The sequence below is a fragment of the Pelodiscus sinensis genome, chromosome 14, assembly GCF_052426305.1.
Source record: "Pelodiscus sinensis isolate ZL-2025 chromosome 14, ASM5242630v1, whole genome shotgun sequence".
Classification (NCBI taxonomy): Eukaryota; Metazoa; Chordata; order Testudines; family Trionychidae; genus Pelodiscus; species Pelodiscus sinensis.
In genome coordinates this window covers 16072844-16100827 of record NC_143065.1, presented here as the reverse complement: position 1 = coordinate 16100827, position 27984 = coordinate 16072844, and the positions used below count along the sequence as shown (strand labels likewise).

Here is a 27984-nt window from a genome sequence, read left to right as displayed (position 1 = left end):
CTCCCCTTGCAAAAATTATTGCCTACTCCTGGGCTATTCTATGGAATTCCTTCTCCTCCTGCCTAAGAGCCTCTAGTTTTGGAACTTTATTTGCCAAGGTATAAATTACCTCAGTTATCAGTGAATGACAGTAGGCTTCTGTGTAGTGGAAGTGTCTCCCATTCTAATATAAACAGCAGAAGTGGCAGAATTGTAATTTTCATTATCTGTTTCCTGTTACTTTTTCTATCGCTCACTAAACTTCTGCTTTCCTCTCTCTCCACAAGACAGTTTTTAGAATTAGAGACACACCAAGAAGAGAAGATCTTTGCAACTCTTCCTGGCAGAAGAATGCATTTCTTGGTGATCTTGGCTTTTCTAGGACAAACTACTGGTATGTTTGTTTCCTACTAAGATAAGTTACTCATTCCTACTCCTATCACTTTCTTAGTTCATAGGAGTATTTTGGGTTGAAATTCATTTTCTGGGCTATTTAATTCAAACTAGTATGGAAATGTAGAAGTATATGAAATTACAAATCAGAGTTGGTTTAAGTTTAAGAATATATATGTTGTATAAAAAAAGGGCTCGACCAGAAAGTACGGGGAAGGCCTTGAAAAATAATAAGACCAGAAGGAACGGAATAGGGAGGATGTCTAATTAAAAAATGAGAGTAGGGAGTTTCTAAAAAGAAGGCCTCTGACCGACAGTTGACTGCTGATGGTTTAAAATAAGGCAAAGAGAATTAGTGTGAAAAGGAGCCAGCATGAAGCTATCCATTGGCCACAGATACCTGTAGTATCTTAAAGTAAAGCCTGTGTGAACCCAAGTGCAAGGAAAATGCTATCAGTCAGTAGGGAGGAAGAGAAGTGATAAGGAGCAAAGCGCTTGGGAGAAAGCAGGTTGTAAATCTCACTTGGATTAAAACTGAAAATTAAGGTGAATTGTCTCAAATTAGCCATTAAGTAATGTGGCAACTGGCAATGGCATCATTTGTTTTGAGAAGGATATAAAAGGAGTTATGAAGGTAAGCGTTCTTTGTCAAACCCTAACAGCTTGTGCACACCAGACTATATGGTTTTCTCTAGGTCAGGACTATTTGTAAGTATACTGATCCCATGGCTATGAATACTTTGTTACTGTATTGGGCATAGTGGCTGCTTATTTCAAGGCTAACAGGAATGCTTAGATCAATTGTACAAAATACCATTTGGCCTTTGGACTTTAGGAATTTATGGTTAAAATAGTGTCTGGTAGTCTCCCATATTATTTCTATATTATTCCTAATTGCAAGCTACATTTACTGACTTTAAAAAAGTTAGAAAAGGTTATTCTCTCAACCAGTACATGGACGGATGGGAAGGGGCATTATTGATGTCAGGAAATTGATTTTGTGTGAAATACAGAGGGAGAGATGTAGGGGAATGTTTCAAAGTGTATGTAGCTGGTGGCAAATCTAACTGGGAAAAGGAAGTTTATGCTGGTGGTTCCCAAATCTCTCTTCCCAAGCAATGGATCCAGGAACAGCGCTGGGGTGCAATGGTTCTATGGCTGCCCCAGAGTCTATGGGAACGCTTTTGCCACAAAAGCAAAGGTATCAGCATGAGCTCTTCCTTCAGCTTTACCAAGTGGCATATACTGCACATGGTGTAGTGTTGTACAATGCTGTGAATTTCATAGAATACCCAACTAAGCAAAACAATCACTTTTTAGGGAAATGATTGGCTTTATATTTGCGGCCAGATCTTGCCCCACTTATTCAAAAAGAGTTCCCTTGGAGTGGTGCTGATATGACACCCAATATGGAGCCCTGCCAACACCCCCCTTCAGTTCCTTCTTACTGCCAGTAACAGTATCTACAACTTCCCCTTGCTCGTTTCTTGCCTCACAAGTAGTTAAGCATTTTTTCTGTTTTGAGCTTTTTGTGGCCAAAACCCATTTCCTCAGATGAGCAGAGTGGAATGGAAAGGGGGGATCCTCACAATTTATAACAGAAAAAGAAGAGGAGGGGGGAGTAACTGTCAATTATAGTGCTGGTGCTATTGAGGCTAATTGATTGGGCTGGAAGTATCACATTTGCATATGAAGGTCAATTCTGCTCTCTCTGTAGTTGGTTTTTGAAATTTCTTTGTAGAAGAATGGCTACTTTTAAATCCATTAATGATTTGTGCCCAAGTAAGTTAAAATATGCTTTGACAGGTTTCTGATAAGTATGGGACACTTCCACCCCACTCAATTAGCCTCATTAGCACCAGCACTACAATTCCCCCTTCTTTTTCTAATTTAAGTTGTGAGAATCCCTCCTCTTCCTCTCCCCTCTGCTCTTCTGAAGAAGTGGGTTTTGCTCATGAAATCTCATGATAATATACATCTATTTGTGTTAGTCTCTAAGGCTACATCTAGACTGCAAGCCTCTTTCGAAAGCGGCTTTTTCAAAAGATACTTTCGGAAAAGCCTCTTTCGAAAAAGAGCGTCTAGATTACAACCAGTACTTTTGAAAAAGCAAACTGCTTTTTCGAAAGAGAGCACCCACGCAGTCTGGATGTTCTCTTTTGAAAAAGCACAGTTTACATTACATAGTGCCTTTTTTTTGAAAGAGCACTTTTTAAAAAAAGCGTTATTTCTCATAAAAGGAGGTTTTCCACGGTTGAAAAAACTGCTGCGTTCTTTCAATTTACTTTCAAAAGAATGCGACAGCAGTCTAAATGCAGGGGAAGTTTTTTTAAAAAAGGCCACTTTTTTTAAAAAAAACCCTGTAGTCTAGACACACCCTCCAGGTTTATCTACACTGCACTATTTTTCCAGAATAACGGCTGTTATTCTGGAAAAACAATACTAGCATGCACAGAGGAATTCCATTATTTTGAAAGAAAATTGAAATAATAGAGGGCTTTTCCCAATGTTGGTAAACCTCATTCTACGAGGAATAACGCCTCTTCCGAAAAAGCTATGTGGACGCTCCACTGCTGCTTTGTCAAAATAACTCCTCATCAGGGCCATTCTAAACTTATTCCTCCCCAATGCCTCCTGGGGCTCCACATTAGGGGAGCCAGCCTCAGACTAATTTTGAGGCTTCCCTGTAGCGTGGATGCTCTATTTTGAAATAAGATTTGGCGGAAGCTATCTTCCAGGAAAGCTTATTCCAAAAGAAGAAGCTTGTAGTGCAGACGTACCCATATGTGCTACAGGACTACTTGTTGTTTTTTAAAGTTTGGATAAGTTTGCTGGGGAAGAGGGGTTGACTCCTACAGTTGTGTCCCTGGTGCTTTCTGAACGACTATCCATGCCCTCCACAGAAGAGGCATTTAGGGTATGTCTAGACTACATGCCTCTGTCACCAGAGGCATGTAAAGTAGATTACCCAACATAATCAATGAAGTTGGGATTTAAATATCCCCAGCGTCATTAAAATAAAAATGGCTGCTGTGCTGAGCTTCCCTTGTCGACTGGTCCATGTCTTGACTCGCGTGCTATGCCGACGATCAGCTGAGCTGGCACAGTCCGGTGGCCATTTTTATTGAAAGGTGCAGGCCCTCCCCCATGAGTTGGATTCTGACTCCTACAGATTGGGGTACAGCAGCAGCAGGACATCATCATTCGGGCACTGAGGAAGGCCCAACTATTCCCAGTAGCCACTGCAACAGCAGGACCCCACACAATGGCCCTTTTGGACCCCCTGGGCCTTCCAGCAGGGTCAGGGCAGAAGCCAGGGGTTGCACTCCAGAAAAGTTAAATTATGACATGTACAGACCAGCCAAACCCCGAAAATAACCCACTTTGCAAGCAGTAACAGAAGTAACAACCATCCCCCATACGTGGGCGGGAGATGCGAGTGAAGGACAGTGTGTGTTTGTGAGAATGACAGAGACACGCAGTGTGTGAGAGTGACAGAGATTTGCATTGCCAACCTTCCTCCATCCCTTTCTTGCTGTGTGGAGACAAGGTACACAGGTGGAGGGAGGAGGGATACCCTGACATCAATCCCTCCCTCTTCTCCCTCCCCCACCCTGCACAGCGATCAGGTAGCTCCCCGGAGGGCAGCTCCAAGGCAGAGGGCAGGAGCAGCATGTCAGTGGGTGCAGGGGCAGATGAAGTGCAGATCTTGATGCTTCCCGGCCAAATAAATCGGGATCATCTGTCAGAGGCTCCAAGATCCATTGGTAGATCCCGATCTAGCAGTTGTTGACCACTACCTTATGCATTGCCCGTACTGCTGAGTTCTAGAGACCCTGCTGGTGGGAATGGGAGGGAGCAGCCTCCTTCATTACTAGTGTCATTCTCCTCCTCACCTGCCGAGACCTAGTGAGGCTTGTCTGTAGCCAGTGCCCTTGAGGACCCCCCGAGTTCTGCAGCAGCTATTGCACAGAGTAGCTCACAGGTTGGGTGTTCAGAGAGAAGATGTGGTCGACAATGCTGCCCCCCAATGGTCAACATACTGGCCCCATCAGGTCTATCTAGGATTGTATTGAAAACTCATAAAAATGTCACAAAAAACTAGTGGCAAGAGCCTGGTTTCATTGCACCGTATGGCCAAACGCACAGAGAGATGGTACTGTCGTACCTCGGTGTTTTCGTACCTCAGTACCTTCGGTCGTCTGAACTGTCAGTGTCAGTGTCGTCTGGTCTGGATCGTCCTGGTGTGCTCCTGACAGGGCCTCTACTCCGTCGGTGGTGATAAACTTTCGGCTGCGTGCATAACAATCGGTACTCCAAAAGCGGCGAGGAGTCCTGTGACACCTTATAGACCAACCAAAGTATTGGAGCATAAGATTTCGTGGGCAAAGACCCACTTCGTCAGATGCATGTAGTAGAAATTTCCAGAGGCAGATATAAATATGCAGGCCAGAATCAGGCTGGAGATGACCAGGTGGATCCAGTCAGGGAGGATGAGGCCCACTTCTAGTAGCTGATCATGAGGTGTGAATTCCAAGAGAGGAGAAACTGCTTTTGTAGTTAGCTAGCCATTCACAGTCTTTGTTTAATCCTGAGTTGATTGTGTCAAACTTGAAGATGAACTGTAGCTCAGCAGTTTCTCTTTGAAGTCTGGTCCTGAAGTTTTTTTGCTGCAGGATGGCTACCTTTAGATCTGCAATTGTGTGTCCAGGGAGATTGAAGTGTTCCCCTACAGGTTTTTGTATGTTGCCATTCCTAATATCTGATTTGTGTCCATTGATTCTTTTACGCTGGGACTGTCCAGTTTGGCCGATGTATACAGCAGTAGGGCATTCTTGGCACATGATGGCATATGTTACGTTAGTGGATGTGCAGGAGAATGAACCAGTGACAGTATGGCTGATCTGTTTAGGTCCTGTGATGGTGTTTCTGGTGTATATATGTGGGTAGAGTTGGCACCGAGGTTTGTTGCATGGATTGGTTCCTGAGTTAGAGTTATTATGGTGCGGTGTATAGTTGCTGGTGAGAATGTGCTTCAGGTTGGTGGGTTGTCTGTGGTCAAGGACTGGCCTGCCTCCCAAGGCCTGTGAAAGTGAGGGATCATTGTCCAGGATGGGTTGTAGATCACTAATGATGTGTTGGAGAGGTTTTAGCTGAGGATTGTAGGTGATGGCCAGTGGTGTTCTGTTGTTTCTTTCTTGGGCTTGTCCTGTAGCAGGAGTCTTCTGGGTACACGTCTGGCTCTGTCAATCTGTCTCCTCACTTCCTCATATGGGTATCGTAGTTTACAGAATGCTTGTTGAAGATCTTGTAGGTGTAGGTCTCTGTCTGAGGGGTTGGAGCATATGTGGTTGTACTTCAGTGCTTGGCTGTAAACAATGGATCATGTGGTGTGTCCAGGATGGAAGCTGGAGGCATACAGGTAAGCATGGCGGTTGGTAGGCTTTCAGTATAGGGTGGTGTTTATGTGACCGTCACTTATTTGCACCGTGATGTCCAGGAAATGGACCTCCCGTGTAGATTGGTCCATGCTGAAGTTGATGGTGGGGTGGAAGCTGTTGAAATCGTGGTGAAATTCTTCCAGAGTCTTCTTCCCATGGGTCCAGATGATGAAGATGTCATCGATGTAGCATAGGTAGAGAAGGGGCGTGAGTGGACGAGAGCTGATGAAGTGTTGTTCCAGGTCAGCTGTAAAAATGTTGGCGTATTGTAGGGCCATGTGGGTGCCCGTAGCAGTGCCACTGGTCTGGAGGTATATATTATCACCAAATCTGAAATAGTTGTGTGTGAGGATAAATTCGCAGAGTTCAGCCACCAGTTGTGCTGTGGCATCATCAGGGATACTGTTCCTGACAGCTTGTATTCCATCTATGTGTGGGATGTTTGTGTAGAGAGCCTCTACATCCATGGTGGCTAGGATGGTGTTTTCTGGAAGATCATCAATGCATTGTAGTTTTCTCAGGAAATCCGTAGTGTCGCGGAGGTAACTGGGAGTGCTGGTGGCGGAGGGTCCGAATAGAGAGTCCACATATCCAGACAGTTCTTCAGTGAGAGTGCCAATGCCCGAGATAATGGGGCGTCTGGGATTTCCAGGTTTGTAGATCTTGGGTAATAGATAGAACAACCCTGGTCGGGGCTGTGTTTGTGCAGGGAGTGTCCCGAGCAGATGGTACAGTTTCTTAGGGTATTCCTTAGTGGGATCTGAGGAAAGAGGCCTGTAGAATTTGGTATTGGAGAGTTGTCTGGCAGCCTCCTTTAGGTAGTCAGGCCTGTTCAGGATTACAACAGCACCTCCTTTGTCAGCCTCTTTGATTATAATGTCAGAGTTGTTCCAGAGGCTGTGGATGGCATTGCGTTCTGCACGACTGAGGTTACAAGGCAAGCGATGCTGTTTTTCGGTTCTCCCTTTATCTAGAGAGTTAGACCCCATGTACTTGGGTCAACACAGGAGATCTCTGAGAGGCCCCAGAAACGACAGATGCAGGCAAGGTTTGAAATCAATCGAGCAGGTTTATTGTCAAATGCAAAGCTCTACCAGTTGGTAACAGAGATCAGTACAGGCAGTCCCCGGGTTATGTATAGGATAGGGACTGTAGGTTTGTTCTTAAGTTGAATTTGTATGTAAGTCGGAACTGGTACATATTGTAGGGGAAACTCTAGCCAAACATTGGCTGTGTCTACACTGGGCCACTTTTCTGGAAAATCAGCCGCTTTTCCGGAATAAGCTGCGAGCTGGCCCTTGAATTTCCGGAAAAGCAACGATGCTCTACTGTACAAAATCAGCCGCTATTCCGGAAAAACTATTCTGCTCCCGCTCGGGCATAAATTCTTATTCCGGAACACTGTTCCAGAAAAGGGCCAGTGTAGACAGCCCAGTAGTCTTTTCCGGAAAAAAGCCCTGATCGCGAAAATGGCGATCGGGGCTCTTTTCCGGAAAAGCGTGTCTACACTGGCCACAGACGCTTTTCCGGAAAAATGGCTTTTCCGGAAAAGCAGCCTGCCAATGTAGACGCTCCTTTTCCAGAAAAACTGAAAACGGAATAGTATTCCGTTTTAAGCATTTCCGGAAATTCATGCCAGTGTAGACACAGCCATTTTGTTTTAGTTTTGGATAGCATAGGGAAGGGTTAACTCCCCTCTAGTGTTTGTTTTGCTGTCTGTTCCCCTGTTCAGACTGAAACGGGACTGAGCAACCTAAGGCAGTCCTGGGCAGGCATCTGGCAGGCGTCTGGCCAGCCTGCTCTTCCCAAGTTACCGCAAAGCCAGCTACGGCCGCCCGGAGCTCTAGCTGAACCAGGCATGTCGAGGGTTAACCAGTTACCCAGAGGCATTCTCCTGAGTGGCAGAGCAGCCCTGGATGCCGGGGAACTGGGTAAACTTTCACTTGAACCTGAGGACTTTACACACAGGATCTGACAGCCTTTGTTTAACCAAGAGGTTTGCTGTGTGGTTCCAAGGAGCCTGCCCTGCCCCAGGAAAGCAGTGGACGTGCAGCGGCCGACCTCATCCCCTCGGCTCTTGGGATGCCGCTTCTGAATTGATCATGTCAATTACCTGCCTCGTGACTGCAGCTGCGTGAGCCAATCTCCCTGTACCAGAAGCCGCTGCAAAGGCACGGGGGGCGGGGCGGACAGCACTCCGGCTCACCTGGCTGCCATATTAAACCCTTCGGCTCTCCTCCCAGCTCTCCTCCACAGCCCTGCTCTAAAAGGCCCCCCTCGGCGCATGCAGCATCCGGACGCGCTTGGCCGGCCCCAGCTGGAGCGCTACTGACCTGGCCAAGAGGCGGGGCCAGGCTCGGGGTGCACTGTGTGGGGAGAGCAGCTGACAGGAGTCACACGCCAGCACTTGTGCTCAAGAGGGGAGCTGGCTGCACGCTAACAGGACGCCCTTTGTGAGGGGAGCAGCTGCGCGGAGGCTGGCAGCCCACACGCCCGGCACCATGTGGCCCTCGCTCAGAGCAGCAGCAGGATAAAGGGCTACGTTTGTAACTACGGATCCGACGTAAGTTGGATTGATGTAAGTCGGGGACAGCTGTACAATGTTACACCACTGGGCACTATGGCCTGCGTTGACAAGGTACCAACACTGAGCAGGCCTATTGCCATATAACAGATATTAGCAGCAGTTAGTCAAAGTTAAGCTACTGTGCATTCTGTAAGTTTAGGCAATGACAGCTGCCGTTCAGGCACCTAGTGAGCCCCCCCCCAAGGTCGGCTGGAGAGCACCCTTTGCGGTGTCCTTTTACAGACAGGTACAAACAACTTACATCATTTCTTTACGTACCAGGTTACCACCCTCTGTTGCCTAGCTACCACCCCTCACCTTACGGAAGCGGGGCTTACTTACTATCCTTCATGCTGTCCGTTCCGACCTGGTCCTGAACCTAGGTTGGTATGTGCATTCGTTTTTAGGGAGTCTTTGTACCAAGACATTTCTTATTAAGATGTTCCGTTACTCCCCTTTGGCTTACAGTCTGTACCCAGTGCCTCCCTGTGTCCTTCCATGCTCGACCTAATTTACACAATTACACAGTTATCAGTAGGGCCTCTTTCTTGGCTCCTGTGTTACTGAACCAAAGTCTTGCTCACTAGATTGAAGGCCTGTTGCTGTTTTCATGCTCCGGCCTCTGTTTAGGCCTGCTGACTCCATGTTACTGACCGTCAACTTGCTACAGGTACTTTGTCCCCTCCAAGGGGTATGAGGGCCTCTATTCCCACCTGCCCCTGGACTCTCTCGTAGTACAGACTGTACCTCTCTAAACCAGGATCTCTGGTCTGGCAATATCCGTGGTCTGCCAGGTCTGCAGATGTTCCAAGACCAGAGAGTCTCCATGGAGGGCATGAGCCTGAGAGCCCTGCAGGCCGGCAGTGCAGCGGCCAGTAGGGCCAGGAAACTGGCACATGGCAGCAGGACTGCGCAGTAGGCCCAGGAAGCCAGATAGGGCCAAGATGTCAGAAGGAGCAGTGTTAGGGGGAAGCTGTCTGTGAAGTTTGCAGCCAGGCCGGGGCTGGGGCAGCTAATGGCATAGGGGCCAGAAAAGGCCTTTTTGGCCCAGCAAAATTCCTCATCTAGAACCAGTCAGGTACCGAGGGTGCCAGACGAGGGAGGCCCAACCTGTAGATGCTGGTTAACAGAGGGCGAGAGAGAGGTTTCAAGGTTCTTCCCCTAAGAACACAGAGACTAAATGCCTAGACCTCTTTGGTTGGAAGCTGTCCTCTACCTGGGGCTTACGGTTACTCATTGTAAGCCAGCAGGCCATAGTCAGCAGGTATTCATACAACACCTTCTTCGCAATGGCAAAGTTTATGGAACTCCTTCCATCAGATTCCAAAGCTGAATTTTTGGCTCTGGGAGACTCTCCTCCATCACTGCAGGCAGTGTTAGATTCTACTGCTAGGGTGACGGCCACGGGAATTGCCATGCATAGAGGGTCTTGGTTGCAAGTCTCAGGCCTCTCCTACAAAGTCCAACAGATGATTCAAGACTTGCCATTCGAAGGGGCTCACTGTTCTCTCAACAGCCTAAAGGACTCAGGTCCCTGGACCTTAGTACCCCTTCTAAGGTCCAGGGACATATTTCCGATCACAGACTCAACAGCGTTTCCCACCACAGAGCCATGAAGACACTGGAACTGAAGTCATATGCAGTCACTGCACCTTAGGTCCTGGTAACTCCATGGCTGAACCCAGTGGCTGTCTCTTGCTCAGACCAAGTCAGGCAAGTCCTCTTTGGTAGTAGGAAGCCCTCCACAAAGGCTATGTACTTTGCCAAGGGAAAAAGATTTTCTATCTGGTTAGAACAGCAGTGTCTCCTGTTGCTGCCACCTGTGTCTTTCATCCTGGACGACCTTCTCAACCTTAAATTGCACAGACTGTTGGTGTCCTCTGTAAGGGTCCAGTTGGCAGCGATATTGAAGTTCCACCCTGAGGTGCAAGGTCGATCAGTGTTTTCCAACCTTTTAGTGAGCCAATTTCTAAAGGCCCTGGACAGACCCTACCCCACGAGCCACCAACTACTCCCTCCCTGAGACCTTAACTTAGTTCTGTCTAAGCTCATTGTGCTCCCATTTGAACCATTAGATACTTGCTTAGTGTTCTGCCTTTCTTATAAGCTGGTTTTGTGGTTGCAATTAGGGATGTCATTTTGTAGACAACTACGCAATTAACCAATAAGCCTTGGTTTATCAGTTAATCTTGTCATCTACATGCATTTCCCCTCTTCCCTGCTTCTGTATCAGAGCTAGCAAGGGGGGGGGAAGTGCTCTCCGCACCTATGCACTGCAGCCACTGATAGAGAGGCAGAAGCAGGAGGGTGGAGTGGTAGATTGGAGCCAATACATGCAGGGAACTGGCTTAAAAGCTGATTTTCCCCCAGCACCGGGTCCATGGTGCTGCCTGCCCTACCGCTGTGCTGCCGTTGTGGGGAGGGAGCAGCAGGAGAGGCTGCCACGAAGCAGCCGGTCCATGGTGGGCCCGAGTTCCCCCTCGATAGAGGCTGCTTTGCAGCCCATGGAGCAGTCTCTATCCTTGGTGAGTCTGGGCCCACCAGAGACAGAGGCTGCTTCAGAGGGCTGGGGCGGGGAGGATGAGCTCCCCACGGAGCAGCTTTTGTCCTTGTGGAGCTCAGACCCCCCACAGACAGGGGCTGCTGCCACCCTATACTGCTGCCTCTCTAATAGAGGCTCCCGTCTGAACTGAGGGCCCTCTGGTCGGCTCTTGTATGTAAACTTTTATAAGGACAAGGTGCCACTCCATCTGCATCTGGCCGTCCTTCCAAAGGTGAGTTCTGGTTTCCATATTAGTCAAGACATCTTTTTGCTGGTGTTTTACCCCAAACAGCACTGTAGTGCTAGAGAACAGAACTTCCATTCCCTTGATGTGTGTAGAGCACTGGCCTTTTACAATGATAGAGCAAGACCATTCAGAAAATCATCTCAGGGTACGTCTACACTACAGCGCTAATTCGAACTAACTTAGTTCGAATTAGTTAGTTCGAATTAACGCGTCTAGAACTAAAAACTAGTTCGAATTAGCATTTTGCTAATTCGAACTAGCGCGTCCACACTGATTGGACGCAGGGGGGCATTTAAGGGCGGCTGAAACCGGTTCTGGCAGGGCATCAGGTCAGTAGTTGCTTTGTGTGGCTGCTGTCTGAGGCTATCTGAGGCTCGTGCTTAAAGGGAACCCCCCGGACAGCCGGTTCTCAGCTTTTCCTGCTTCCTTGCCAACCTCGCCGAGGGATAGCAAAGCGTTGGTCTCTGTGCCCGTCTGTGTCGGTGTTTCCCTTCGGGGTCGCCGCCACAGGTGGCAACATGGAGCCAGAGCTCGCCCTGCACCTTCTGGTGCACTTTCTGGACTTGCTGCTGCAAGCCTGCCAGCAATGGCTCGAGGCTGCCTGGCACCACCTGGTGCACGTCAGCCCCCTGCCTCTCCGCCTGGCCTCCCTGGGGGCCGTGGAGGAGCCGCGGCGTCACCCCAGCACCGGCGTGCCCCGCCGCGTCTGGTGTCTGGACACCAGCACCGACTGGTGGGACCGCATCGTCCTGGAGCGCTGGGGGGACCGACAGTGGACCCAGAACTTCAGGATGAGGAGGGACAACTTCCTGGAGCTCTGCGAGTGGCTCGCCCCTGCCCTGCGCAGAAGGGACACTCGCAAGAGGCCCGCCATCCCCCTCCAGAAGCGGGTGGCCATCGCCCTCTGGAAGCTCTCCACGCCGGACAGCTACCGATCCGTCGGGAACTAGTTCGGCGTGGGGAGATCCACCGTCGGAGCGGTGCTCATGCAGGTATGGCACTCGTCGGCCACCGAGCCGGGGGGGAAAGGGGGCTGCGAGGAGGGGATGGGCCGCCCCAAGGACAAAGGGGGGGTGGGAGGAGGCGAAAGCGCCCTGCACCAGAGGGGTCGGTCTGTCCCGGCCGTACTACACGCCGCCAGGGGGGTTGCTTCTGGGAGTGGGGTGCGGGGCACTGCCAGGGCACGAATGCTCCCAGCCACCCGGGCGCCCCACTGATTGGCGCTTTGCTGTGTCTCTCTCCGCAGGTGGTCAAGGCCATCAACCGGGTGCTGCTCCGCAGGGTGGTCCGCCTCGCCGACCCAGACGCCGTCATCCGGGGCTTCGGTGCCCTCGGCTTCCCCAACTGCGGGGGGGCCATCGACGGGACGCACATCCCCATCCGTGCCCCGGAACACCAGGCCTCCCGGTACGTCAACTGCAAGGGGTACTTCTCCATCCTCCTGCAGGCCATGTGTGACCACCGGGGCCAGTTCACAGACATTAATGTGGGCTGGTCCGGCAAAGCACACGACGCCCGGGTGTACCGCAACTCCTCTGTGTGCCAGCGGCTGCAGGACGGGACCTTCTTCCCCGACTGCCACGTCAGAGTCGGGGATGTGGACATGCCCGTGTGCCTGGTGGGGGATGCCGCCTACCCACTGCAGCCATGGCTGATGAAGCTCTACACGGGGCACCTCAATCCCTCCCGCCAGGCCTTCAATGCCAGGCTGACCAGGGCCCGCATCATGGTGGAGAGGGCCTTCGGGTGACTGAAAGCCCGCTTTCGATGCCTCCTCACCCGTCTGGACCTGGCCGAGCACAACATCCCTCCCGTGGTGGCAGCATGTTGTGTGCTCCACAATTCGTGTGAGCGAAGGGGGGAGGCTTTCCTGCCAGCCTGGATGGCTGAGGCTGACCGCATGGCTGGACACTATGGTCAGCCCTGCTCCGCCGCCATCCGGGATGCGCAGCGGGGGGGCCGTCCGGATCCGGGAAGCCCTGCGGGAGAGCTTCCAGGTGGAGGAGGAGGACTGACCTCTCCCTTGCATGCCCCACTGGGGCCTTATTCCACCCTACCCCCCTTCCTCTTTCCCCTCCCTACCTACTGTAAAATAAAGACACCTGTTTTTGAAACAAAAACGTCTGTTTATTTCACATAACTGGGGTGGGGGAAGGGAGGAATGAGGGTGGGAGAGGGGAGGGGGAAACCTGGGACGAGGGAGCTGGAAGGGGAGGGAAGGGAGGAAGGGAAAGGAAAGCTCAGGGGTGGGAGTCCGGCTGCCTCTCCCATCTCGCCACACTGCGGGTCCAGGGGCGTTGGTGGGGAATGGTTGTGGAGGGGGGGGGCAGGAGGAATGGGGGGTGTGGAGGAAGCAGGAGCGGGAGCAGCAGGAGGAGCAGGAGGAGCAGGGGGAGCAGGAGGAGCAGAGGGAGCAGCAGGGGGAGCAGGAGCAGGAGGAATTGGGAAGCGGTCGAGCAGGCTCTGGAGGTGGCCTCGCAGGGCACGGCCCTGCTCCTCCAGGGCCTCCAAACTCCTCCGGCGCATCCTCTGGTCCTCCTGGACCCAGTGGTCCTGCGTGAGGAGCTGGTGATCCAGGAACCGGAGGTGCCGCCTCTGGTAGTCCTCCTGGTTCCTGGCTCTCCTGCTTGCCCGGGCACGGGCAGCTGTTGCAGGCAGTGTGGTGCGCCCTGCAGGCCCAGGTGCTGTGGCTGTGGTGCAACAAGACCAGCGGTCAATTACCCCAGGGGCCCAGGTGTGTGAAACCCAGCTTCCCTCTGCAAGGCCAGGGCCCCTGCAGGATCCCCAGCTGCTGCTCCGTGGTGGGCAAGGCCCAGGCGCACGGTCCCGGGGCTCCCTCTCGCCCCAGCCCCCCGTACACATAAGGGGAGCACGATGGTACTCACAGGTGGATGCCTCCCCGGCCTCGGACGACACAAGCGAGCGGCTCTGTGGGGTGCCTCGGGAGTCCCAGGTCTTGGGCAGAGCTGCCGGCAGGCTCCTGGCTCTTGGAGCCCTCCTCCTCCTCCTCCGTCTCCTGGAGCGGTCCCTCTGCCCCGGGGTCTATCACGTCCCTGGGGGCAGGGATGGCATGAGCCCCCAGGAGGTGGTCCAGGGCGTGGAAGTGGGGGCAGGCCTCCGGGTCGGCCCCTGGCAGGCAGGCCCGGGAGTAGGACTGCCGCAGGTCTTTGACCTTGCAGCGCACCTGCTCCCGGCTGCGCTGGTGGCCCCTGGCGGCCAGGCTGGCAGCCATGCGGCCGTACACAGCCGCGTTCCTGTGGCTAGTGCAGAGATCGTGGACATTGGAGGCTTCCCCCCAAACCTTGATGAGGTCCACGATCTCCGCATTTAACCAAGCGGGTGCCCGCCTCTTGCATCCCCGGGCAGGCTCCTGGGAGCCGCCAGGCTGGTCCTGGGGGGTGTCCTTGGGTGGCTGGCTCATGTTGTGGCAGGTGCAGGGTCTGCTGGCTGGGTGCTGGCAGCCTTGCAACTGGCACAAACTGTGTAGCCAGCCCGTGGCCCTTTAAGGGCTCCGGGGCCGGGAGGGGGGCAGACAAGTTTGCCTGGTGTTGGCCAGAGTGGCCACCAGGGAAAGCTGGGAAGGGCTAGCCTCCCACTAGTTCGAATTAAGGGTCTACACAGCCCTTAATTCGAACTAGCTAGTTCGAACTAGGCTTAATCCTCGTAAAATGAGGTTTACCTAGTTCGAACTAAGCGCTCCGTTAGTTCGAATTAAGTTCGAACTAACGGAGCGCTAGTGTAGCGCCTATGAAAGTTAGTTCGAACTAATGTCCGTTAGTTCGAACTAACTTTGTAGTGTAGACATACCGTTAGTGTAAATCTAGACTAGAAGCCTCTTTCAAAAGAGAGCGTTTAGACTACAGCCAGTACTTTCGAAGAAGTGAGCTGCTTTTTTGAAAGAGAGCACCCAGGCAGTCTGGATGCTCTCTTTCGAAAAAGTACAGTTTGTATTACAGAGCACCTTTTTCGAAAGAGCACTTTTGAAAAAAGGTGTTATTCCTCATAAAATGAGGTTTTCCGCAGTCAAAAAAACTGCTGCGTTCTTTCATTTTACTTTCGAAAGAATGCGGAAGCAGTCTAGACGCAGGGGAAGTTTTTTCACTTTTTTTTGAAAAAACTCTGTAGTCTAGACACACCCTTAGTAGTAGTGGTGGCAGACGGAATGAAGGGCCAGCCATTATTCTCCATTCACCACTTCATGGATAGTGTCCTGTATCCATGAATGCCATGGACTTGCAGTATAACTCTGCCTCTGCTCACAGCACACTCTAGAAGGGCTCACACTTCCTCCATAGTATTTTTCACCCAGATCCCCAGCCAGGAGATCTCCAGGGCTCTGGCCTCGTCCTCACTACATACCTTTGCTGTGTACTATGTAATTATTCAGCAATCTAGAGACAATGCAACCTGTGGGAGGACAGTGCTCCAACCAGTGCAGAACACTGACCCCACCTCCTGGACTTGGGCTGTGAGTCACCTGATTGGAATACACATGAACAAGCACTCGAAGATTATCCGACCTTCGTTTATCTGACATTCCGTGTTATCCCACATGCCACCCGTCACATCATGGCAAAGGACTCCAGGGACGCTGGACAATGGCCTTTCTTTCCCTTTCCCTTTTCCCTGTTCCATGGCTGGACGGAGCTCTGGCTGGCAGGTCTGCAGCTCCCTCTTGTGGCTGAATAATTCACCATCATCAAGGAAGCTTTTCCCCCGTTTTTCCTGTTAACTGTTTCTGGGGAAAGCGGCGAGCACCTTGCCCTGCGTCACGTCATCGCCAGGTGACATGGAGTGGTGCCGGGCGAGGGCTGTGCTTCCACCGCAGGGCAGAGCCCTGGATCTTACTCCCATTTGGGGGTAAATATAAGGGCTGGTCAAGGCAGCAGATTGAGGAGGTTTAGAACTGGATCTTGCAAGGTATTACAAAGTTCAAATTTATAAAATTAATTACTGCATTAAAGAATTTTCCGTATTACCCGATATTTCCTTTATCCGACCATCCTCTGTTCCCATTTAGGTCAGATAATCGAGACTCTCCTGTACTCCCCTTTCGTAACTGTTGTTCTTTGAGATGTGGAGTTCATGTCCGTTTCAATACCCACTCTCCTTCTCCTCTGTCAGTGTAGCTGGCAAGAAGGAATTGATGAACAGGTGGGTTGACAGTGCCCTATATTGGGTGCCACTCCAGGGAGTGCCCAGCGCAACCCTACGGCTAACTGCTAGGAGGAAAATCTTCCAGCTACTGTGCACATGGGCGCGCTCATACCTGATTGGAATGGACATGAACAACACATCTTAAAGAATGACAGTTCTGAAAGACAAATAACGATTTTTTTGTGTATTGTGGCTGCTTGTAATTGGCCATTGACCAAGGGAATTAATAAATATGGCAATTACTAGTACAAAAATACAGATGTTTGTGTACCTTGTTTTCCTCTTTTGAACTCTCTCTGGTGTCATTCTCCTGGTCAAATATGACCACAAAAACATATTTTAAAAGAAAGCAAATATCCAGGCTTTTAAACTATGTAATTTGAGCAGTATTCACGATCATCTGTGCAATGTCCTGCTCATTTCACAAAGTCCAAGTGTATTATTCCAGATCTGAACTCTTAGCTCGAGATCTGACAAAGTGCTGTGGTTGTCATTGGAGGTGCTCAGAGCACAGAGTTTCTGCTGATGGCAATGAGAGGATGTTCGGCATGCACCTGGAGGAACACAGCAGCATCCCAGAAGCAGACAAGCTGGATTGGGTCCTTAAGGCTATCTAGAATACTGTAAAGAAAAGTCTTCAGGTGATTGATTTCTGAATCATTTTGTAACATTAATCATTTACATATATTTAACAGGAGAGACTTTCTTTTATCGTTATGAAAATGAAAATTTCACACTTACGTGCAACGAAACCTTGGCTAATGGGAGCAACGAAACAGTTTGGTATGAAATTCGAGAACATCTTCAAGTATTCAACGCAATTACCTGTAGTCCCATATCTCAAGGGACAAACGAACAGCCTTATAATAGAAAGCGTACAAACCGATTATCAGTTTCTACTTCCCAAAGTGGTGGGGTATTTGCATGTGAACAACTTACAAACACAGGAACATTGGGGACTCTCCCACTTTTTACCAATGTGGCTCATTGCAGACGTTATAACTTTTTTATTGTGGTGATAATAAACATGACTGCAGGTGAGTGCCTTTCGTGGTGGGTAGGGGGGTTATTTTCATCAGTAAGTTCCAGAGGCCAGAAAGGGAGTTAGTGAGATTAAGAGGAGATTATTCAGATAATTCAGGACTGAGGACCAGATTCTGCCCCTTTTACCTTACAATGAATAATACCATACACCACCAGCATTCCCCTGGCTTAAATAAAGAACATTTATGGAGGATGTATTATGTCAGTGAGGGTGAGTGAATTTAGCTTTGAATGAATGAGGTATCTGAACTAGACTGAGGAAAGTAGTGAGCCAAAGTACAATTTTTGAAAAAAGAAAATAAATTAAAACAAATATCTTGTCATTGACTAGAGATAGTTTTTGCCATACTAAGTCTACTTGCCCTGATATCTAGATACATTCCAACGCGGAGGCCTACTCAGGAAGTTTTCTGCCTTGCTCCTCGAGTTAGGAGTCCCTCGACTTAGATTTGAAGCCATGTACTGGCTGGGTAAATGGGCCAAAGGGTCTCTAACAGGATCTGATCTGGGTAGAATACCTCCTCCCCTTGGCTCAGGAGCTACAGCTGCAGATTGTCCGTTCAGTAGCACTCTTGCAAATCCTGGCATAAGAAGTATGGCTTGCGGCAAGCTGCCGAATGCAGCACTATTGAAATTCAGGGTACTTGTCTCTCAGGGCTGCCTAAATTCATCCTGTGGGCTCCTTAAATCCACCTTAACCCCTCTCTGCCTGCGTTGTGAATTTTTGTTCTGTGTTTCTAGAGGCCCAGCACAGAATCTTCCCTATAGCGTTCTAAGCTTTCAATTAATTGTACTCACAAAATTGATTTAGCACCTATTATGCACATGCAAATAACTATTTGTGCAGATAAGGCACCACTACTGCCACCTTGACTGCCACAGCCCCGGCCCTGGTACTGGGGTTGCTGCGGCCAATGCTGCACTACTTGGGCTCTGGTGCTGGTCCCAGCCCGAGCTCCAGCGGGCTCCAAGCCACCAGACCTCTTGCCACTGGGGCTCCCAGCCAGGACTCTCTGTTCCAGGAACACCCATGGCCCTGCTGGACCATGGATGCTGCTGGACGAAGGAGTCCCAGTTTTGGGAGGTCCAACCTGTAGTTGAAAATTTGACATTTAAAATACTTCAGAATCTCACTCTACCGGCCATTGTTTAAAATGTATTCATGCACAATCCAAAATGACTGATCTTTAACTGTCCTGTTAAACGTACACTGCAATGCCACTGCTTTATCCAGAAAATATTAATCTTTAATTGCTGTTTCACAATTTCACATTTTCACAATTTCATCCATTTCTAATAACTATTATCATGTCCTCTTTAGTCTCCTTTTCTTCAAACTAAATAAATCCAGTTTTTTAAATCCTCTTTCATAGTGCCTCCTTCATATTGCCATGTTTCTAATACTTTTAGTTGCTGTTTTCTGGACTTTTTCTAATTTATCCTCATCTTTCCTGAAATGCAGCCTCCAGAACTGGATGTGATACTCCAGTTGAGGCCTGATCTGTGCAGAGTAGAGTGGAAGGGTTACTTTGTCTGTTCCTAAGTCCCAGAGATTTTTTCAGTTGAACTGGACATACATCTGCAGGAGGAGTAGCGTTGTTAGTACCTCTAAGAGCATGCCCCACTGGTGCTTGCAGCAGGAGTCAGAGGTGTTGTCCCTGTGTTCACCCCAGTCCCCTCTGCTCCCCTGGATCTGCTTCCTGCTGCCAATGAGTGTGGGGGTGGCTTTACCCCTTCCTGCAAGCCTCTTCCCCCAAGCAATACAGCTGGGAGCTGGGGGAGCAGAATGGGCTGGGGACGAGTTTTTCTGTTTCTTGCTGCTGTGGAGTGTGGGAGCAGGTGTGAGCCCCCAGGTTGCTCTGGGCCCTGCAGGCCTCTGCACCAAAGTCCACAGCCAGGGTCGGTTGCCCCAACTTGTCCAATGATTGGGATGGTTCTGCATGCTGGTTGCTGGCCTATTGCCACTGCCCCCATGACATCTGGGGGATTCATGACCCCTCTGTGTCCTCCCACTTTTCACCCTGGTCCGGTCCATGAATTATTATTTTGCTAACCACCAAGAGACTGAACATGCAATGCTAAGCTGAGCACCTTCAGCTATCCCTGGCTTCAACGGAAAGTGAGGGTGACGACTACTTTGTAGAAGGTACTCAGACTTCACAGGATTGGGCCCCAAATGGCTAGTTGGAGCTGACTTCTAGCCAATAGTACAGGTATTTGCTCCTGTTAATGTAAAAATGCCATGTAAACTATTTATTAAAATAAAATTCTCCCAGCCCTACTTCAAATAGGAATGAAACAAAGTTTTTGTATTGAATTCTGTATCTGAGATAGTGTTTTCATTGCAAAATTTTCCTACTTCTAAGATTCCTTTTAAAGACTACACATGTTACAACATGCAACCATGTATGTTTTTCATATCGCTTGTGTTTTTCTGTATTGCAGAGAGCCAGATGTTTGAGAACATTTCTGCAAAATCATATGATAATCGTTTAGTGCAAGAAGGTGGTAACATCACTCTTTCTTGTGAATTTCAAACAAAGAGCAATGGAATCAATGTTGCATATTGGATCAAATATACAGAAACAAGCAAATGCCTGTCTTCTCTTCAGAAAGGAACAGAACTTTCCTATAATCACCACTGCTGTATTGATGAGATGATCAAAGGACGACTATTGAATCATACAAGCTTAGACTCAGACAACAAACATATAGTCCATAATATAACCATCTTGAATGTTACTTACTCTGATAGTGGAACTTATTTATGTGTTGTAAATGCCTGGTCAAAAGGGAAATATGTTTGGAAGATTGCAAATAATCTTTCTATAGAAGTGAGGAATGAAATTCCATGTAAGTCTGCAGTTTTGAAGCTGGGATTGGTAACAGCTGCAGCAGGTTGATGCTTATTGCAAAGCTTGTAGGAGACCCTGAGGCAGACTGGCTTTCTGAGAACTCAGGGAAAAACACATTAGAATTGAATATTTATACCTGCAGAAAATGGAGGCTCGTTTGAAGCCCTCGGTAGTTATTTGCTTTACAGTTGTGCTGCATTAACTCATTCAACTACTAGAGTATTCTACAGTAATCTCCCAAAATACTGCAGTATTGCTACTCTAAAATATATTGTATCGTCTCATTACAGTAGAATACTGCAGTATTTTCTCATAAAATAACTTGATTTCTGTAAGCTAATTTATCTGCTGTTTTTATTACCAATCCTTGAATACTTTAATCAGGAATCATCCACATTAAGGGGTTGCTGAATGTGTATTATCCACATAGTTGTTAAACATTGTTTGATCACTTGAAAAGCGCTGTCTGTATAATGGAGATATGATGGTAAAGTGTTTTGTTCACCATCTGGATAAAATTTTCAAGATTAACTAACCCCGGTTCTCTTTTTAGTCTCTCCTTCAGTGCCATTCCATTCCAAGGTGCCATTGTATGCTACAATCGGATCGATCGCAGGGATTATCACCATCAGTGGGATAGTATGGTTGATCTATAAAAAGAAAAAGAATAACAACTCAAAAGGTAGGAAAAGTAAAATTAGTAGGTGATAACTGTGGGAATATTTTAGCCATTGAACTTTATAGTGTGTTTTATTTATCTGTTACAGGAAAGTCATCTGCACAACTTCCCAGGTATGGTCTTGAATTGATATAACCAATGAAATATTAGTATAATTTTTAGTGGTTTTTCCAACTGATACATATTACTAAATGGATTCTTTCCTTATCTTTTTATTTTAGCGCTCAGGCTGCTGTTGAAATTCCAGGAGATGAATGTGAGCAGGAAGTTTTTGATAAACTTGGTTGATGTAATTGTCTGTCTTAGCACATTTTGAGAATTGTGCACTATGGATTTTTTAGACTGTCTATCCACGGTACTATGTTTTTAAACTTCAAGTAATGACATACTTTTGTTTTGACAAGTACCTTTTTGTTAATTAAATTGGTTTTGTTTAAGTAGGCAGTTGTTCGTTAGGGAGGGCAGTTAAGGCACTAGAATAAGATAAGGGTGATCTGAGTTAAAATCTTGGCTCTCTCACGGTACGACTACACTGCAGCGCTAATTCGAACTAACTTCGAATTAGTTAATTCGAACTAAGCTAATTCGAACTAACGCGTCTAGAACTAAAAACTAATTCGAATTAGCGTTTTGCTAATTTGAACTAGCGCGTCCACACTGATTGGACGCAGGGGGGCATTTAAGGGCAGCTGAAACCGGTTCTGGCAGGGCATCAGGTCAGTAGTTGCTTTGTGTGGCTGCTGTCTGAGGCTATCTCTGAGGCTCGTGCTTAAAGGGACCCCCCCCGGACAGCCGGTTCTCAGCTTTTCCTGCTTGCTTGCCAACCCCGCTGAGGGACAGCAAAGCGTTGGTCTCTGTGCCCGTCTGTGTCGGTGGTTCCCTTCGGAGGGGGGGGGGGGGGCCGCCGCAGGTGGCAACATGAAGCCAGAGCTCGCCCTGCACCTTCTGGTGCACTTTCTGGACTTGCTGCTGCAAGCCTGCCAGCAATGGCTCGAGGCTGCCTGGCACCACCTGGTGCACGTCAGCCCCCTGCCTCTCCGCCTGGCCGCCCTGGGGGCCGTGGAGGAGCCGCGGTGGCGCCCTGGCACCGGCGTGCCCCGCCGCGTCTGGCGTCTGGACACCAGCACCGACTGGTGGGACCGCATCGTCCTGGAGCGCTGGGAGGACCGACAGTGGACCCAGAACTTCAGGATGAGGAGGGACACCTTCCTGGAGCTCTGCGAGTGGCTCGCCCCTGCCCTGCGCAGAAGGGACACTCGCATGAGGCCCGCCATCCCCCTCCAGAAGACATCGCCCTCTGGAAGCTCTCCACGCCGGACAGCTACCGATGCATCGGGAACCAGTTCGGCGTGGGGAGATCCACCGTCGGAGCGGTGCTCATGCAGGTATGGCACTCGTCGGCCACCGAGCCGGGGGGGAAAGGGGGCTGCGAGGAGGGGATGGGCCGCCCCAGGGACAAAGGGGGGGTGGGAGGAGGCGAAAGCGCCCCACACCAGAGGGGTCGGTCTGTCCCGGCCGTACTACACGCCGCCAGGGGGGTTGCTACTGGGAGTGGGGCGTGGGGCACTGCCAGGGCACGAATGCTCCCAGCCACCCGGGTGCCCCACTGATTGGAGCTTTGCTGTGTCTCTCTCCGCAGGTGGTCAAGGCCATCAACTGGGTGCTGCTCCGCAGGGTGGTCCGGCTCGCCGACCCGGACGCCGTCATCCGGGGATTCAGCGCCCTCGGCTTCCCCAACTGCGGGGGGGCCATCGACGGGACGCACATCCCCATCCGTGCCCCGGAACACCAGGCGTCCCGGTATGTCAACCACAAGGGGTAGTTCTTCGTGATCCTGCAGGCCGTGTGTGACCACCGGGGCCAGTTCACGGACATTAATGTGGGCTGGTCCGGCAAAGCACACGACGCCCGGGTGTACCGCAACTCCTCTGTGTGCCAGCGGCTGCAGGACGGGACCTTCTTCCCCGACCGCCACATCAGGGTCGGGGACGTGGACATGCCCGTGTGCCTGGTGGGGGATGCCGCCTACCCACTGCAGCCCTGGCTCATGAAGCCCTACACGGGGCACCTCAATCCCTCCCGCCAGGCCTTCAATGCCAGGCTGACCAGGGCCTGCATCGTGGTGGAGGGGGCCTTCGGGCGACTGAAAGCCCGCTTTCGATGCCTCCTCACCCATCTGGACCTGGCCGAGCACAACATCCCTCCCGTGGTGGCGGCATTTTGTGTGCTCCACAATTTATGTGAGCGAAAGGGGGAGGCTTTCCTGCCAGCCTGGATGGCTGAGGCTGACCGCATGGTTGGACACTACGTTCAGCCCCGCACCGCCGCCATCCGGGAAGCTCAGCGGGGGGCCGTCTGAATCTGGGAAGCCCTGCGGGAAAGCTTCCTGGTGGAGGAGGAGGAGGACTGACCTCTCCCTGCATGCCCCACTGGGGCCTTCTTCCACCCTACCCCCCTTCCCTTTTCCCCTCCCTATCTACTGTAAAATAAAGACACCTGTTTTTGAAATAAAAACGTCTGTTTATTTAACATAACTGGGTGGGGGAAGGGAGGAATGAGGATTGGAGAGGGGAGGGGGAAACCTGGGATGAGGGAGCTGGAAGGGGAGGGAAGGGAGGAAGGGAAAGGAAAGCTCAGGGGTGGGAGTCCGGCTGCCTCTCCCGTCTCGCCACACTGCGGGTCCGGGGGCGTTGGTGGGAAATGGTTGTGGAGGGGGGGGCAGGAGGGACAGGGGGTGTGGAGGAAGCAGGAGCGGGAGCAGGAGGGGGAGCGGGAGCAGGAAGAGCAGGGGGAGCAGGAGGAGCAGGGGGAGCAGCAGGAGGAGGAAATGGGAAGCAGGGCACGGCCCTGCTCCTCCAGGGCCTCCAGACTCCTCCGGCGCAGCCTCAGGTCCTCCTGGACCCAGTGGTCCTGGAGACGGAGCTGTTGATCCAGGAACCGGAGGTGCTGCCTCTGGTAGTCCTCCTGGTTCCTGGCTCTCCTGCTTGCCCGGGCGCGGGCAGCTGCTGCAGGCGGGGTGGTGCGGTCAATTACCCCAGGGGCCCAGGTGTGTGAAACCCAGCTCCCCTCTGCAAGGCCAGGGCCCCTGCAGGATCCCCAGCTGCTGCTCCTTGGTGGGCAAGGCCCAGGCGCACGGTCCCGGGGCTCCCTCTTGCCTCAGCCCCCCGTACACATAAGGGGAACACGAGGGTACTCACAGGTGGACGCCTCCCCGGCCTCAGACGACACAGGCGAGTGGCTCTGTGGCGTGCCTCGGGGGTCCCGGGTCCCGGGCAGGCTGGCGGCAGGCTCCTGGCTCTCAGAGCCCTCTTCCTCCTCCTCCGTCTCCAGGAGCGGTCCCTCTGCCCCGGGGTCAATCACGTCCTGGGGGGCAGGGATGGCATGAGCCCCCAGGAGGTGGTCCAGGGCGTGGAAGTGGGGGCAGGCCTCCGGGTCGGCCCCTGGCTGGCAGGCCCGGGAGTAGGACTGCCGCAAGTCCTTAATTTTGCAGCGGACCTGCTCCCGGCTGCGCTGGTGGCCCCTGGCGGCGAGGCTGGCAGCCATGCGGCCGTAGACGGCCGCGTTCCTGTGGCTAGTGCGGAGATCGTCAACATTGGAGGCTTCCCCCCAAGCCTCGATGAGGTCCACGATCTCCGCACTTGACCAGGCGGGCGCCCGCCTTTTGCGCCCCCGGGCAGGCTCCTGGGAGCCGCCAGGCTGGTCCTGGGGAGCAGTGGAGGGCTGGGAGCCCTCGGATGGCTGGCTCATGTTGTGGCAGGTGCAGGGTCTGCTGGCACAGGTGCTTGCAGCCTTGCAACTGGTACAAACTGTGTAGCCAGCCTGTGGTCCTTTAAGGGCTCCGGGGCCGGGAGGGGGGCAATAGAGTTTCCCTGGTGTTGGCCAGAGTGGCCACCAGGGAAATCTGGGAAGCCTTAGCCTCCCACTGGTTTGAATTAAGGGTCTACACAGCCATTAATTCGAACTAGCTAGTTCGAACTAGGCTTAATCCTCGTAAAATGAGGTTTACCTAGTTCAAACTAAGCGCTCCGTTAGTTCGAATTAAGTTCGAACTAACGGAGCGCTAATGTAGCGCCTAGGAAAGTTAGTTCGAACTAACGTCCGTTAGTTCGAACTAACTTTGTAGTGTAGACATACCCTCACATACATCCTCTCCCTATGATCTTGAGCAAGTTCCAGAATCTCTGTATGCATCAGTTTCTCCTCAGTAAAACGAAGATTACAATGCTTCCTGCTCCCTTCGCGGTGCTAAAATGGAGTCAGGTATTCAGTGTTCTGAAATCACAGTGATGGGGCCATGTAAGAACCTAGCAGCTAAGTGATTCTGAATCTTTTTCCTTGCTACTGGAGGTGGGGTACTGTAAAGCGTAATCAGCACAGGTCTTAATTCTGGGCTGAATAGAATAGAGTAGAACTCCATTATTTGACGTCAGGAGAAAAAAATATTTAATATTCTTTTCAAAGGGAGATAAATTGCATTATGTTTAGTTGATTGATTTTTTGTTGTTGATGTTTTATTTTAAATCTTGGAGTTTCATAAACCCTTTGACGCAGAGCAATTGTTTTACAGGTTTCCCATATGCTATGAGCAGTAGAAAAGACTTGAAAAGAAATGAAGTGTTGTATTCTGTTGCAGCAAGCCCATATGAGAACCCAAATGCAGACTATTGTATAGTGGATGACACTGAAGCATCTGGCAAGAGGCCTGGAGATAAAATACATACCGTCTATGCACTAGTGCAAGAATAGCTGTTCCTGTAAGTGACCTATAAGAGGATGTGTTATTTTTTATGAATTATATTACTAATAGAACAACCCAGGTTAGTCACACTTGTATAATTAATAGGGGGGCAATGTGAGAATGCACTAATTGACAGGACATTTTCTTTCAATTGTATGAATCTATTCAGGGACCTGTTTCTCACTTCAGCAATATAGACCTTTAGTTTTCCACTATATATGCCCCTTTTTGCACTGCGTAGCTGTAGAGTCGGATTTTCAAACCTGAAGTAAAAGAAATAGGCTAATCTGGAAATTGTTCAACCAGAGCAAACCTTAAATTGATCACACACATTGGACAGCAGTGACATTTCAGCTAATGCAAAACATGGGTGAGAGGGAAGGCACAAGGAATAGTGCATTAGTTTGCCATCACTGCAATATCTGTGCTCTCCTGAGTGCAGGAACTGCTTTCTGGGACACAAGCGGCCCAAAAATTGAAATAGAAGATGCGGGGAGATGGTATGACCGTGCCCCACTCCCTCTAACCTGCCATCTCTTTTGGGGGAGCACAACATCTGCTCTTGTCCAGCAAGGCAGTAGAGTTCCAGGAGACAGTGGATAAATTGCTTTTCTCTCACGTATGGCTTTGAATACACAAAGAAAGAACTTTTTGTGGTTTAAGGATGTGGTGCTCAGAATGTTCAGCATTTCATTCTTGATTGATGGTGCCACTGTATTTCTCTTGAGCACTAATTTACCTTTGTAAAACAGCTATGAAATCCCCACTACTACTCCTTTTTTATAGTAAAAAATCACTTTGAGGCATGTGGGCCATAATTCCGTCATATGCAATTTTGATTTTAGCCTAACTGACACCTAACAGTGTGAGATTGTTTCTTAGAAGGTATAATGAAAGCTGAACTATATGACTTTCTCTAAAACCACATTGAAAAACTCTCCAATGACCATGAAATTGTTTTTATTTGCAAAGGAGCTGGAGAATTGAAGTCAGTATGAAAATAATGATCAACTTTTGGCTGAATAACTTTGACTAGTGAATTTTGAGTATTCAGTGAGCTATCTTACAGATATTAATGAGAAGATCCACTGCTGATACAAAGTCTCATACTATTATGAAGCTATGAAAGTTTGCATTAGAAGAACATCAGAATTGTCATACTTGGACCACTGGTTCACATAGTCCAGAATCCTGTCTTAAAGCTTATGACCTTCATCAGATCCTTCAGAATTAGATTCAAGAAGAATCCCAATAATAGATAATTATGGCACAACTTACTCACAGAGAATATTTCTTCTCAACACCTATCAGCTAGAGGTTAGGTATATACCCTGAAGCAAGAGGGTTTTATGGTCCTCACACATTTTATCCTTGTCTAATGTAAATTTATATTTAGTGTATGAAAATCTATGTAATGAATGTTTGTATTAGAAAACAAGATCTTTATTTTCCTCCAGTTTTATGTTGGCATAATTCTGTTGGCCCCTGTGGAGTTGCTCATGCTTTACACTGGCATAAGGAGGAAAAAGATCAGAAGCTTATTTATGCAACTGTGATTCCTAAAGGAAGCAGAATCAATTAAGGACACTAAGAACATAAGAACATAAGAATGGCCGTACTGGGTCAGAACAAAGGTCCATCTAGCCCAGTAGCCTGTCTGCCGACAGTGGCCAGCACCAGGTGCCCCAGAGAGGGTGGACCGAAGACAGTGATCAAGCGATTTGTCTCCTGCCATCCCTCTCCAGCCTCTGACAAACAGAGGCCAAGGACACCATTTCTATCCCCTGGCTAATAGCCTTTTATGGACCTAACCTCTATGAAATTATCTACCTTCTCTTTAAACTCTATGGGTATGTCTACACTACCCCCCTAGTTCGAATTTAGGATTAGGCTTCCTAATCTGAACTAGCTAGTCCATGCCGCGTGTAGCCGCGCGGCATGGGGTCTGAACTAGCCGGCATTTAAAAATGGTGCTGGCCGGCTTTATGCAAATGAAGCCCGGGAAATTCAAATCCCGGGCTTCATTTGCAACTCCGTATGACTACATTACCCCCCCTAGTTCGAACTAGGGGGGTAGTGTAGACATACCCTATTATAGTCCTAGCCTTCACAGCCTCTTCTGGCAAGGAGTTCCACAGATTGACTACACGCTGTGTGAAGAAGAACTTTCTTTTATTAGTTTTAAACCTGCTCCCCATTAATTTCATTTGGTGTCCTCTAGTTCTTATATTTAGGGAACTTTTCTTTATCGGCCCTCTCCACACCACTCATGATTTTATATACCTCTATCATATCCCCCCTCAGTCTCCTCTTTTCTAAACAGAAAAGTCCCAGTCACTTTAA

At 49.8% G+C, this 27984-nt stretch overlaps 2 protein-coding genes and 1 pseudogene across 3 annotated transcripts; 2 read left to right on the top strand and 1 right to left on the bottom strand.

The window, feature by feature from the left end:
- The first annotated feature begins 233 nt into the window (after window positions 1-233).
- Window positions 234-27881, top strand: LOC102455376 (uncharacterized). 2 transcript variants are annotated; one of them, XM_089781988.1, is made up of 8 exons: window positions 234-373; window positions 17021-17362; window positions 19815-20222; window positions 20778-20906; window positions 20992-21016; window positions 21125-21159; window positions 25471-25657; window positions 26614-27881. In XM_089781988.1, the coding sequence occupies exons 1-7, from the start codon at window positions 331-333 to the stop codon at window positions 25647-25649; spliced, it is 1161 nt and encodes a 386-aa protein (XP_089638114.1). In that variant the 5' UTR covers window positions 234-330; the 3' UTR covers window positions 25650-25657; window positions 26614-27881. The 2 variants fall into 2 exon arrangements, with proteins under 2 accessions (XP_089638114.1, XP_025038324.2); XM_025182539.3 differs by having other exon boundaries at window positions 25471-27881.
- Window positions 5473-9796, bottom strand: LOC149523590 (uncharacterized; annotated as a pseudogene).
- LOC149523589 (uncharacterized) lies at window positions 21166-23672 on the top strand. Its single transcript, XM_089781989.1, has 2 exons — window positions 21166-22288; window positions 22543-23672. Exons 1-2 carry the CDS (start codon window positions 21890-21892, stop codon window positions 22723-22725), a joined length of 582 nt encoding a protein of 193 aa, XP_089638115.1. The 5' UTR covers window positions 21166-21889; the 3' UTR covers window positions 22726-23672.
- Window positions 27882-27984: the final 103 nt, after the last annotated feature.

Excerpts from the sequence above, each read along its gene's own strand:
- LOC102455376 (XM_089781988.1), top strand. The coding sequence starts at position 331 with ATGCATTTCTTGGTGATCTTGGCTTTTCTAGGACAAACTACTG. Across the intron at positions 20,907-20,991 it reads AAAGAATAACAACTCAAAAG|GAAAGTCATCTGCACAACTT; the intron begins GTAGGAAAAGTA and ends TATCTGTTACAG. Across the intron at positions 21,160-25,470 it reads TGAAATTCCAGGAGATGAAT|GTTTCCCATATGCTATGAGC; the intron begins GTGAGCAGGAAG and ends ATTGTTTTACAG.
- LOC149523589 (XM_089781989.1), top strand. The coding sequence starts at position 21,890 with ATGGCTCGAGGCTGCCTGGCACCACCTGGTGCACGTCAGCCCCCTGCC. Across the intron at positions 22,289-22,542 it reads TCGGAGCGGTGCTCATGCAG|GTGGTCAAGGCCATCAACTG; the intron begins GTATGGCACTCG and ends CTCTCTCCGCAG.